Here is a 14,036-nt window from a genome sequence, read left to right as displayed (position 1 = left end):
AAATCAATAAATACAAAAGTAACCATATATAGTCATTGTTGGTAACCCGTTGTATATAAGTGGAATAAACCCCTCCGGGCTGTCCCGGTTATTAGAAAATAATGTAGGCTACTTCGGTGGTATGGGGTTACAGAAGAACTCATATGACAGATGGACCGACGACAACGTCAGTGGGCTAATTTACCTAATCTTCGCGGTACTTTAGACCCCGGTGGAAACGCAGACAACCATTGGCTGAAGGAACCTTTTAGTTCCTGGTAAAGTAGTTCCTGGGACTGAAAGTTCCGGGTAATTTCGGTGGAAACGCGGCTTTAGAAACAGTCAGTGGTCTGACCTGCAATCAGCTGTCAGACTGCTGTAAATCAGGCTTATCAGCAGTAAACCTCCAGGTCACAACTGAGAGAGCTCACAAGGAGGAAAATTACAAAAATCTATAATCGAATCAAAAGATTTACAATAATATAGTGCCCTTTATCACAACTGTCTTTTATGCAAGCATTTGCTGATAAGCAAAGCTCCAATAAACCGTGCACTAAGCTTTCACTTATGTGCAATGCAAAAACGCTTAGTGAAAGGAAGTCGGCATGCAGTAGAATAGCTAAACCGTAGTTTCAGCTAGAAGGAAACCATAAGCTACAATCGAAAGCTATGTAAATGAGCTTGAAGAACACAAAACTAAGATTACTGTAACGTAAATGGGGTTTCCAAGCAGGGCCAAAAGTCAAAATGGGTAGATCTTAAAGTGGGTAGTAGTAGTTTTTTTTTTTTTTTTTAGGTCATTTACTCTGCACTGGAATATCTCATTGACAATATTTTTTGTTTGTACGCCATTTGCCATTCTATTTACATAGAAGTGCTCGTTTTCAAATGCTCATAAATGCTTTCTGCTCAGTGGAAATGACGCGTAATGAATAATGACTTTTGCTAGTTTGTATATAAAGAGCAGATTGATTGCTTTGGGATCAGAGGGGGATTTTAGCAATATAAATATCGTCACTGTAGTATTGGCTGTTTCAATTGTTGCGAACAGTCATTGGATAATACAATACCATAATCTTCCACCTGGGGTGTCAATGCCAGCCCTCCTTTGGAGAAGAGGACTGCCTTGTTATTTGTTTTGTTATCTCTAGTTTTACTGACTGAGACAGGTGTGCGCGCAAAAAAAAAAAAAAACGTCTACACTTTGCAACAGTGTAGGTGTTACAGCAGTGCACCTTGAATCAGTGTCCGATGAAAGCAATAATTTAAGACGCTGGCATCCAGTTGGGGCTACAAGAAATTTAGTTTTTAGTTTTACACTGCTGAGAAGGCGGGTACTCAACACAAAAACAGCCTTTTCTGTAAAATGGTAAAACACCTATGCATGTAAATACCATGAAATAAAAGCTTGGTTTCTGTACTTTTGTCTCGTGTTCATCTTTTGATCTGAAATCCAAATGAGTATATAGCAAAAATGACGAATTTCACTCTACCCTTGCCATACTTTGAGGGTGAGCTCGTACAGTAGAATAAAATGGAAATGGTAAATTGTTAAATGACGTATTTTGAACAAACAAACCAAAGAGAGAAATTCTAGTACCTTGTGTGCTTACAGCCTATGGGGAAGTATTAATCTCATTACAAAAAAACGCTAAAACATGGGTGTGATGAATCTGGTTCTTTTAATGTCTAGTTTCTGAATCAGGCAAGCTTCACATTTGTGTTATACATATTGTTGCTGCGGTATAAATATTACATAGACGGTCAAAATTCAGGCCTTTTGAATGCAAGCCCCAAGGCTAAAATTGGGGTGAAACGGTGTCTGCTGGAAGAATCTGAAGAGATTCTGACAAGAAATTTGCCCTCGGAATTGAGACTGGGATTTAGCTACCTGCCAGTAACAACGATATCAAAAGTTTCCATGCAGCGGTTTTCAAACAACCTAATGATAACAATAATTAAGATTTTATTCATATAGTGCCTTTCCAGAGGCCAAGGTTGCTTAAAGTTAAAGGTAAAAAAAAAAACGGTACAATAAATACTGATGCATAGAACTGTAATACATAACAGAAGGGAGTACAAAATTGAGTATATACACAAACAAATATAGGCCATAGTGAAGCTAAAGAGATGGTTGAAGGTAGTAATAGGTTTGTTCAATTTTTGCTTGTGGGGGGCCCTGGACCACAAGGTCATGTTTCAACCCTTTAGTTGCAGCTCTCATTCTGGAAGAATAAGGGTCTTATTGATAGAATGTAAGAACAACATACAAGACTCAATCACAGGTCCTGTAACATCATAACTAAATTTAATCCTGCTGTTGAACTATAGTTAAGTTTCCCCCACTCCTCTTTTCTCTCCCGACTGAAGTCAACAGAGAAGTTACCGTCTTCGTCTTTTTTCGGTTAGAGAATTCTGTGCCACTTAACATTGTGTTAACCTTTTCCATAGAAACAATAGAAAAAAATGGAAAGCGGGTCTTATGGAAATTTTCCCTCTAGTCTATGTAACCGGAGGGAGTGAACTGTCCGCTCTTTTTTTTTTTTTTTTTTTTTTTTCTTTTTCTTTTTTTTCAAAGTATCTATAATCTTAAATTTTAATTTGAATTGTATGACCCAAGATGTAGTTTTATTTCAATTTTGAATTTTGGGTTAAGCATCTGCATTTGGCAAGTGAAATGGGGGATGTTGATTTAACAAGGAATTACACTTGAGTGTTGAATATGCTGGCTCCAAGTGCTGGGTTGGCCTACTCCATTGGCTCCCTTCTCATGCTCCCCCTTCTCCATTGCACCCTTTGTGGTGAAAAGACATGGGGTGCTCTCCTCACGTAAGTTCCATATTTGTCTTTGCAGCCTTTTCTCTGCCAGGTCTTCCAACATGCTCTGATCAGTGTTTTCCTGTCTTCCCTCAGATGATTGAGGATGTGTTGGGTGAGGGACCAGTTTCAGCCAGTCGCTTCAGTCGTTGGTTTTCAAGCAATGCAAGCCCATCTGGGAGTCGTTCCAGCAGCCTGCGCTCCACCCCTCATGAGGAGCTTGAGAGATTGGCGGGTTTGTATGCTTAGTAGCTCCCTTCTCTTTGAACTTTAGTGTTGTCACCACAATGCTTGTCCATTAGTTGGTGAGTGAGTATTCTTGGCAGTTCGCTTCTCTCGTTTCCAGAAAGCATTGCCGCAACCTTAGGGTTTTGCATTTTGTTTGTCTTCTAGGCCTGGACCCAAGCTGTGCTTCCTCTGGTCACACCCTTGCCCCCTACTTCACTCCTATCCAGTCTGTCGAACGGAAGGAGAAAGTGGACATCCTTGAGCTGCTGCATAAAGCAAAGATTGACCTCAAGCCCTTGCTGTCCAGCTTGTCGGTCAATAAAGAACGATTGCGTGAGAGCAGTAAGTGCTTAGCTTCTTTCCCTTTTGTCTCATCTTACACCAGACTGTTCGTTAATCAAAAAAAGATTTCAAATGGGGTTTTCTCTCCAGAAGGGCTGTTGGTATGCATCCGTAATGCCAGTCATTTTAAAATAAAATATTTATAAAATGTATAAATTGAGCTGTCAATTACTCTAGCAGCTGTTCTGAACTGAACTTGCAAAAAGATACATAATGGGAATTTTTTAAGCTGTGTATTATTTTAAAAAATGTGCTGACACCTATCCAATGCCAAATATTAACCACTTCTGGTGGACAAATGCTGGCACCTTGGACAGAAATTTTCAGAAAGGCAGTTTTCCTGACTTGTGCAATAAGGGGGCGACATAGCTCAGGAGGTAAGACCGATTGTCTGGCAGTCGGAGGGTTGCCGGTTCAAACCCCGCCCTGGGCGTTTCGAAGTGTCCTTGAGCAAGACACCTAACCCCTAATCCCTAACTGCTCTGGCGAATGAGAGGCATCAATTGTAAAGCGCTTTGGATAAAAGCGCTATATAAATGCAGTCCATTTACCATTTACCATTTACCAATAATGCTAGATGCTAGACTTCATTCTAAATGGGAAACTTGTCTGTCACATTAATCCATCTGTTTTCTCATGTTTTTTCACATTTGCCCTGTTGGGTATGTTAAAGGAGTAACATGGTGGTTTTCACACTTTCTTGGTTTTATGTGCTATTTGCACAAGAGGCATTGAAGAAACACGATGAGTAAAGTATTAAGAATGTTGAGAATGTTATCAACTTAGTGTGTCACAAGTACAGTAACCACTCCCCTTTCCACGCCCCGTAAAGAAATCTGACTGGACACACCCATAGACATATATATGTCTATGGACACACCGTCCTGCTACAAGTGTGCTGTGAAGTTTAGGTAGCAAACAACAAAGCTGAATCCTTCTGACGTAATTTACATAGAAACAATACAGATCGCCTAGTTTCACTCACTGTGGCCAAGCGGAATCGATAACGTTTCAGAAAATGTGACTTTCAGAGGTTTAATTCAATCTTCTACTGGGACTTGTGAGGGTTGAAAGAAAATTTTGGTGCCGCTGACTATAATCAAATGTTTTTCAGATTAATTTATCATTCAAAGTACATTTTTATGGGTTAGTGCTGTCCGATTGTGCTAGCTACTTCACATTAACTTTATACGGCGATCAGTAAAGGGTAACTGCACAGCACCACTTAATTGTTGTCACTTCTATCACCACTGTTGTAATGAACTAAAAAAAAAAAAAAAAGTGACCAACTGCCTTTTCTGTGAGAAATGTATTGTAGAGCTCACACGCATACACTGTTGGCGTCATTCTAAAACTACGTTTTGTCATCCCTACAGTCAGTCATATTGCTGTGATAGCTCATTCTAAATGGATAACTCGTGACCCATAGTTTGTGTCACTGGCTTACAGGCAAGACAATGCAAATATTTGACTAACGTTAGGTTCACTTATTAGAGTGCCTTTTAGGGACTATTAGACTATCTCTGGTTGGTTATATTCATTTATAGTTAGCTAGCTAATGTTAGCTAGCTATGAAGTTTGCTTTCATAATGTAATGTTATCGATAACGTTAGCTCTCTAAATTACTGAATAATAAAAAAAAATATGCCCATTTGTTTTGTTGTTGCCTAAAGACAACTGGCAAGTGTCACATTCAACCACCATGTTACTCCTTTAAGCCTTTTTGCCAAAACTACATTTTTAGACCTTTTAACAGTTCTAAAATTGATGCGCTGCAGAATCTAAAGCAGTTGAACCGCAACGTCATTCATTCAATTTTGAATTAACGTTACATCCCCTTTTCTTTTCAATGTTCAATTTCACAATTAATGGCAGCATTGAATAACTGTTTTACTGACTGTAGCCTATAGCTTGATTTAGGGTTGCCAACCATCCCACAAAATATGGAATCATCCTTTATTTGGGCAGTCGAAGAGGCTTTCCGTATTTCACTCAAACTAGGATACGGGAGGTATTTTGTTTTGTATCTTTAAACAATTGATTTTATAGCTTAACCACTGTTTTGAATATAATTTAATGGTTTGCTAACTAGCTAGCCGGGATAACAAGCATGCCGTGAAATCATTTTGACCTAAAACCCAGCTGAATTGTAATATTAGCTACAGGATTAACCACAACCTAAAGCTCATCCTTACCCGGTTTCAGAGGGGTTAGAATGACGTTATGTCTACACTGTGTGACCAAATTTTTTTTAAGAAGCAAGACTGAGCTTGGAAGATAAATTTGATCGAGTTATGGTTTCGTGCAGTTTTCTTCAATAATGTAATGAGACATAACCAGAATTGGTGCTAATTATATGGTAGAAAATTGAGAAGAAACAAATTTTTCCTGATAGAATTATTGATTTAATAGAATTAACAACCAGAGGTTTTTGCATAAAAATGGTCCAAATAGAGCCATCGCCCAGAGTTTTGCTTGACAATGGTGAAACTATATGCCCATTGAGTCGCTGAAGAATATTTTCATTTTAGGTGATCAATTTGATAAAAATCAATAAAGATTGAAGTAACTAATACATTTGAGGCCAAAAGTTTACATACACCTAGGCTAAAGATATTCAAATTCAGTTTTTCACAACTCCACACATTTCATGTTACCATACATTTATTTTGGCAAGTCAATTAGGGCATGTACGTTGTTCACATCAGAGGTAATTTTAAAACAATCAATTTAATAGAGATTTATTTCAGCTTTAATTCACTATCTCAGAATTCCAGTGGGTCAAAAGTTTACATACACCAAGTTGACTGTCTCTTTAAACAGTCTGGAATATTCAAGAAATTGATGTAATGAATTTTTAGAACCTTCTGATTGGCCAAATGTCATAATTAGGAGTTAATTGGGAGTTAATTGGTATCTGACTGTATTTAAGGGCCTACCTTTAGAACAACTGCCTTTTTGTTTTTGATACCATGGGAAAATCCAAACAACTTAGCCAAGACCTCAGAAAAAAATTGTGGACCTCCACAAGTCCAGTTTCTCCAGGGCTGAACGATCTTTGGTCCGAAAAGTTCAACTGAACCCCAAGACAACAACAAAGGAACTGTTGAAGGAGTTGGAGGCATCAGGTACCAAAGTATCTACATCCACCATTAAGAAAATCCTACGTCACCATGGCCTGAAAGGCTGTTGTGCAAGGAAGAAGCCCCTTCTCCAAGACTGGCATAAAAAAGCCAGAATGAGGTTTGCAGGTGATCACCGGGACGAAGACCTAGCCTTTTGGAGGAGTGTTCTCTGGTCAGATGAAACAAAAATGGAACTGTTTAGCCATAATGATCAGTGCTATGTATGGACGAAAAAGGGTGAGGCTTTTAATCCGAAGAACACCATCCCAACTGTGAAGCATGGGGGAGGCAACATCATGTTGTGTGGGTGTTTTGCTGGAAAGGGGACAGGTGTTCTTCAGAAAATAGATGACATCATGAGGAAGGAGGATTGAAGCAAGACCTCAAGACATGAGCTAGAAAGTTAAAAGTTGATCACAACTGGGTCTTCCAGCAGGACAATGATTCTAAGCCTACCTCCAAAGTTGTAACAAAATGGCTTAAAGGCAATTAACTGTAAGTATTGGAGTGGCCATCACAAAGTCCTGACCTGAATCCCATAGAAAGTGTGGACTGAACTGAAAAAGCATGTCCGAGCAAGGAGGCCCACAAACCTGAGTTGCACCAGTTCTGTCTGGAGGAATGGGCAAACATTCCGGCAGAGTATTGTGAGAAGCTTGTGGAAGGCTACCCCAAGTGTTCAAATTATTAGGCAATGGCACCAAATACTAACAGTGTATGTAAACTTTTGACCCACTGAAAATCAGATATAGTACATAAAAGCTGAAATAAATCTGTCTCTTAGCGATTATTTCGAAATGGCCTCTTATGGAAATAAAGTGGATACCCTAATTGACTTAACACAGTAAATGTATGGTAACATGAAATGTGTGGAGTTGTGTGAAATTGAGTTTGAATGTCTTAAGCCTAGGTGTATGCAAACTTTTGGCCTTAACTGTATTGATGGTAACTATTGTATAAGCAGAATAAACCACCCCGGGCTGTCCTGCTATTGGAAAATAATGTACTTCGGGGTGGTTAAAAAACACTTATTCGTACAACGCAATCAAACATTTCATACATTTGCTTTGTGCTTCGATTACTATCGAATATGTATCTTAAATATGCAGTGCAAGTTAATATGCATTAATATTGACTACAGTGCTGGTTAGATTTTTTTATACATTTGTATCATCAAATGTTCTTAAAGTTTCCAAAAATTAGGGTACCTGACAAATTAATAACTTGGGTTTCAGTGCATAATTTAGCTTGCAGCCTGTATTGGCTAATATCTTTGTACGGGATGCACAAGGGCGCACACAATTGGTATCAGTCGTCTTGTATGTATCTGGGCTAGATAGCTAAAGTGAATTTCCCAAAAAGTTCTCTGGTCGTTTACTTTGGGAAGAATCCTTCAACTCTTATGCACCACTGGCTCAAACCTGAACGGCTGTATTGCGCCATCAGGATCAGTGAGCATGTCTTCTAGAGACTCCTCAGTCAGTCACTGAATGTTGTTTGATTCAGAATCAAATATTTTAATACTGTCCATTTGTCCACTTTATAACCGAAAGGTATAAGCAGATCTGTTCGCGTTCCCCAATTACATCACATTTATGACCAGGACTGGCCTAAAAGCTGACTGTGTACATATTAAAATGACCTTATGTTGTTGAAAGCAGGGCTCAGCACCATGATGATATTAACAGAAGATTCATATTAGGGATGTGACGGTATACCGTAAAAGTCAAATATGAAATGGTATCATAAACGTAACTTAATATTGTGATAGTAAATCACGTGACAAAAGCTATTTTCATGCAGAGAATTCTTTTTCCAACCATTGCCCTAATAAAATATCTAAATAACCCATATTAAATAATGTACTGGACCTGAATTGAGATAATGAAATCTGATCCTAGATCTGTATTTAGAGGCAAAGTCATTTAAAAACATAGGTCGCGTCTTTCCAGCCAACCATTATGCTTGATGCATAAGCATGCATGCAAAGGCAGGGGAGAGGCAAAGAGAAAGTCGTCAGAAGAACTGAGGTTGAAGTTGAACTCAGACCAGGTAGGGCCAGTTATGCCCTGAGAGACTTTTTGGACGTTTTGAAAAGAGACATGCTTTCACAAGAACAAACAAATATTGATACAGCATATTAAATACATTGACACAGCATAACGTTATAATTCTACACTGACTTTTACAACTGTTGTTTCCATGCTGAAGGAAGTTACAGCTCTCGATTATAACAACTACATGTTTGCGATTTAATTGTAGGTTATTTGACATTATCCGTAGACCAGGCTTTTTTGCCTGCTTCCACGCAGCGTATGTGGTGCGCAAATGTTTTTCTCCCCTTTGTGGCTGTTGGTATTGCACTCATTGGCTGAAGTGAGTAGGCATGTCAAACAAGGTTGTTGCTTACAATAAATACGCTATTTTTGTGAAATTACATATTTACACCTATGATTTCTCTTGTCTGTGTAAGACAGTTTTCTTTAAAATCAGATGATTTTAAGCCTCTGGTACGATAGTTTAATATTTCCCACCTGACAACGCTGGCTAGCTGTAATACAGCTACACGGCATCTCCGTTTGCAGTCCCTTACAACACTTGCGATGTCTGTCGCTGATTCTGATACCGACCGTAATAAAGAATTATATCCCCCCAAAAAGCGAACTCGTTCATCTGTGTGGGCTCACTTTGGATTCAGGAAAAAGGATTTTTATTTTTTTAAATATACAATTACAAGGAGTGAACTATTCAGTTGCATTTTGTTTTATTTTTCAATTAAATGGTTTAAAAAATCTGCAGATCCATAAATAAAGAGATTGAGTTGTAAACTTTGATTTAAAATTGTCATTTTAAGCTAAAAAAAAAAAATCTCGAAGATTTCAGTTTCGTTCTCTATGGCGGTGCCAATGGCGAGAAGCGGTAATTGCAGGTGTGTTTTTGGACCTCACTTCCCATAGATCCAACCGGATCCAACCAGTGTGACGTCAGTGTGACGTCGGTCAGTTGGCACGCCAACTATAACACTTACTATTTACTGAATAAAAAACGGTTGTTCTAAAAGTAACGTTATGTACATACTCATTCGTTGTCTAACATTAGGCTAACTCAAGATGTCTTTACACTGCCGAACCGGGTTAAAATGCCGTAGCAAACCTGTAATTTCTGCAAACGTTCTTTATCCACCTTTTGCCCGGTATGAACATCTTTACACTGCAGAGAAGTATTTGCGGGATTCGCTGTGGCTCGTGCAATTATGTATCTCGTGCACAATTAGCAATCGTTTTCGTGAATGATTTTTGTGTGGTATTTTTGAAACTGCCTTGCAAAATGTTACCCCTGGTGTTTCTGGCTTTGCTAGCTAAACTGTTCGAGAATAAAGCTGAGCTGGGTGTGAAATTAGCAATCAGAACAAGAAGAATAAAACAAAAACAAAGGAGATTTCATCAAAAAGGGCATAAAGGCTGATGGAAGGCTATGAGGAAGCGTAATAAAATAATAATGCTAATCCATACTGCCGTATTCTTTTATTTAGTTTTCTCCTGCATGACGTCTTCAGAAATCAGACCCGGCTCTGCTCCATATACCCCGGCTTTATTCCGATCATTATAATATATTGATGAACTCGATGGCAACGTAAATAACGATAACATTAAGGCCAGTTCAGATCAATGATTTGCAACGAGGCGAAACGGTTAGAATGTTGCAGAGAAAACTGCAGCGGTGTGAACTGGCTAGTAGCAGAGCCATTGCCTGCCCTGAGGTTTTAAAAGACCGGCCTTGTCAAATTGCCAAGTGCAGTTTTAGAATGTTTACAATCAGACGTCTTGGAATTTTGCAAGTTGCACTCAGTCTCGTTGCGAATCATTAATCTGAACTGGCCTTAAGTTAGCTACACTGCAGCATTGCAACAAGGTAGCATTGCATTCGAGAGACGGTTTGCGAGGTCGGTACCGGTAGGTAGCGTTAGCTAGCATTTTTTTCACATTGTTAGCCGACATTAGATTGTGTTAATTACATTAGCTAGCTAGCTTACGCAACGTTACCTGATATGAGAGATGGATACTGTGCGCAACGTTGTCTAAACTATTGTCTTTCTTGACATGGTCCGGTAGCTAGCGTTAGCTGTGCAAATAGCTATGTAATTTAGTAAAGTTACATTGTCATTAAATGTAATACGAAATCTACATCAACAAATAATATGATCTCTCATGTTACACACAAACTTTTTAGGGTTCCATAACTCCCCCAACCCCCCTTTCTCTGTTATTGTAACGCATGCAGACACCGGAAAAAACAGTACACCGCTCACACACAAGTGAGTTGAAGAGTGAGCCTGTTGCGTTGGTTCCGCCGACCCTCTCTGGCGGACCAACCACTGATGGGTGATGAAAAATGCGTCACTCACTGTGCGCCGCTTGTGATTTTTTTTTCCTGGGAATGTCGCCACAGACACCAAGTTTTTTAATCATGAATTATGATAATAGTATAAATTAATATAAAAATAGGCTCAATCACCATTGTGTTACCCAATGCAGCGATAGATAGTGACTTAAGACATTTATTTTAATGAAAATCTTCGAGATTATTACTTTAAAGCTCAGCTTTATTCTCACCTTTATAATCTGATACCGTGATATACCGAAAATCGTGATGTTGAGTAGTACGATTATCATACTGTGAAATTTTCATACCGTCACATCCCTAATTCATATACTGTCTTTATAATGAGACCAAACATGAATATGTTTGGTCTCATTATAAAGGCGGTAATGTAGCTCTCATTAAAAACAATCATGGAAGTTTATTTCGGCTTCTTAACAAAGAAGGTGATTTGTATAGACAAACATTTGTTAAATCCCATCAGCAATCTTAATCAGGCAAAGTATTTTCGTGTAACGAAACCAAATAGCGTTGCCTTGCTTCCACTTGAAACTGGAACCACTCCCAGAAATGTAGATTTCACTTATCAGGTCTCAACAACCTTTTATCCATGTAGGCATTAAGATTTTCAGTGAGTGATTTCAATGAAGTATCTCAGAATGCATTCAAACTTAAAGGAAATGTAGATCTTTGTGCGGCATGTACCCGGCATGTCTCTCTTCTGGGAGGTGATAGTCGTAAACATTTCAAAGGAGAGAATGCTCTCCTGGGCGCCTGAGATCTGTATAGAGATAAGACCTTAAACATGGCCTTATTGCCCCAAGGATGTTTCCTGTCATGTTTGTGGAGAGGGGTGGAATGAAAAACAGACTCATTCCTATGATCAAGCAAATGATATTGTCTGTTTTTCAAAGGTGATAATCTAAGAACTAGATATCTGTCACCCCTTAAAACCCACTGAAAACCCAGGGCTTTTTGCTTGAAATAGAGAGTATCCGTACCAAAATAACCAAATATAAAGGACATATTTATTCTGAAAAACAACAAAAATCCCCCAAATTTTTGGTTTTCTTTATGTTGTAGTGATTACATGTACTTCTGATACTGGACAAAACCAGATTTCTTTTTCTAATCATACCCCAGGATGTGTACAACAGGTTTTGAGTGGACTGGACAATGTGGTAAAAAATTTGCCTTTTTATTGTTTTTCTTTTAATTAATTTTTGTACTAATAGTAGGCCCAAGTGTCTCAAATCTCTCCAAATAGCCCCAAACCTCTCCAAATTAGAACATTGTGTATATCTTTTTCCCAGCCATCTTCCACGTCCAGAAGCTAATTCTGTCAAGGGTGTTACCCTCTGGAACCACACAAACCACATTTCCTCTTTATCTAAGCTCTGTTTTTCTGTAAAAAGGTGTCATTTTGGAATACTTCTGTGCACAAAATATATTCATAATGGTTCCAGGGTTCTAACACTAGGGGGCGTCAGTGTAATTTTCCTTCATAAGGACAGCTTCCATTATTCTGCATTGTGAAATTGTCATATTGCATTGCATTTTGGGATGAATAGTCATCTTTAGAGGAACACTTTGTTCTGTGATTTGCAGATGGCATATGTATTTGGGGCAAAATAAAGCACCAGCTATTTAATGTTGAGCTTGGTAGCTTAGCGTTTGGTATACTTTGGGATAGTGGTCAGAGTAGCCGCCAATCACATTTTTGTGGGTCCGGTAACTGTCATATTATAGCTATCAATCTGCAATGTAAAACTTGTGTAAGACCCTAATGGGGAGGTCTGACTGCTTTTTTAGGCTTTTAAATATCCAAAAGAATAAATAACAGATTTATTTTGCAGTGAGTTTCTCTTATATTAAAGTGTGTAATAATGCCCTCAATACAATATATTTTTACAATGATTAGCATTAAGTGCTGGCACAAACGCTGATAAATAGCCACATTACCATTATTAATTTTCTTCAAAATTAAAAATGTAAGTTGATTGGTCAGTGCATTTTTGAATCAATTCAATATCTTTATCTACTTTCATTTTGTTTATTTCCTTGTTAAATTACCTTTTAAAGTGAGCCCAGATGCCAATTTTGTTTTTATATTTGTGTGTGGAACGCCCATTATGATTACATTGCAGGCAGAATGTTCGGTTAAAAACGGCAGTCCAGTTTGATATCATTTTTAAAACCAGAAGCTTCAGAGAAGCACCCAGAAAGTCAAGCATACCATACACTTCCCTGCAAGAGTACTAGGTATGGTACTGCAAGAGCATGGTACCTTATGGCAAGATCAAAGTCAGTTGCAAGATTTAGTCAGCGGTTGTAAGCAGTGGCGTGCTCTCAGAAGTTCTGCAGCGATATTTGGCCCTAAATTAAATCAGCGCTGAACTTTTTCACCCAAGAGAGATGACTGGTCAGTAACGTTAATCCAGCGACACTGAAGCAAAGACTGATGAGGAACTACTGTAGTTTGAGAAGAAAACAAATAAAAAATTTAGGACACTTTACTGAGTTAGACTCCGTAACTAAATATTCACTGTCTGTGCCATTTTCTTTATACCCCTACAGCCAGACAATTGGCAGGTGTTGATATCTAAGTGCAAACTTGTCTGTCTATTTAGCAACTGAATGATGTTGTAGAGCGAGGAGGGATATTATTCTCTGATTCTTATTCTGAGCATCAAACATGATCACCGAAATAAACTATTAATATTTTAGGGTTTTAATGATATTAAAATGCCCAACAACGAAAGATTATGGATATTGTCGGTAAAGTACTACCACAGTGGGATAAAAGAAATACAATAAAATTTGCTCCAGTGAAATTGCAAAGTTTGGAGCAAATAGAACCTTTTAAAAAAATTGTTTATGGGTTTTTATGTGACTGTTTAACACTAGAAAGGCTGTGTTTTTATTACTTCCTATTACCGTCCAACATTACCGAATTGATTTCTGTGCCCGCAGTAACCTAATTTCATAAATATTAGGAAACCATATGTTGCAAAACTATTTTCTTGAAATAAGGGGCACAACTGCATCAAATCCAACAGATTTATTTCTAAACCATAGTGGTTTTCTTATATTCTTACTGTATGGCCATTGTGTGCAAATTATGACTTGTGCCAACACAGTTTAAATAGTTGCATGCTGGATTTG

The 14,036-nt window shown here is 38.3% G+C and overlaps 1 protein-coding gene across 14 annotated transcripts in view; it reads left to right on the top strand.

Moving 5' to 3' along the window:
* eif4enif1 (eukaryotic translation initiation factor 4E nuclear import factor 1) overlaps positions 1-14,036 on the top strand; it is an 83,286-nt gene that overhangs the window by 45,158 nt on the left and 24,092 nt on the right. For 10 of the 14 annotated variants that reach the window (XM_064297647.1, XM_064297644.1, XM_064297643.1 and 7 more), the window contains exons 8-9: positions 2,893-3,031; positions 3,190-3,366. The exons of the other annotated variants lie outside the window; for them this stretch is intronic. In XM_064297647.1, the coding sequence (XP_064153717.1) occupies positions 2,893-3,031; positions 3,190-3,366 (316 nt within the window). The remainder of the gene's footprint in view (positions 1-2,892; positions 3,032-3,189; positions 3,367-14,036) is intronic. 14 annotated transcript variants of the gene reach the window in all.

Source organism: Anguilla rostrata, chromosome 10 (assembly GCF_018555375.3).
Source record: "Anguilla rostrata isolate EN2019 chromosome 10, ASM1855537v3, whole genome shotgun sequence".
Taxonomy (NCBI): domain Eukaryota; kingdom Metazoa; phylum Chordata; class Actinopteri; order Anguilliformes; family Anguillidae; genus Anguilla; species Anguilla rostrata.
This window is presented reverse-complemented; position numbering and strand designations above follow the sequence as displayed.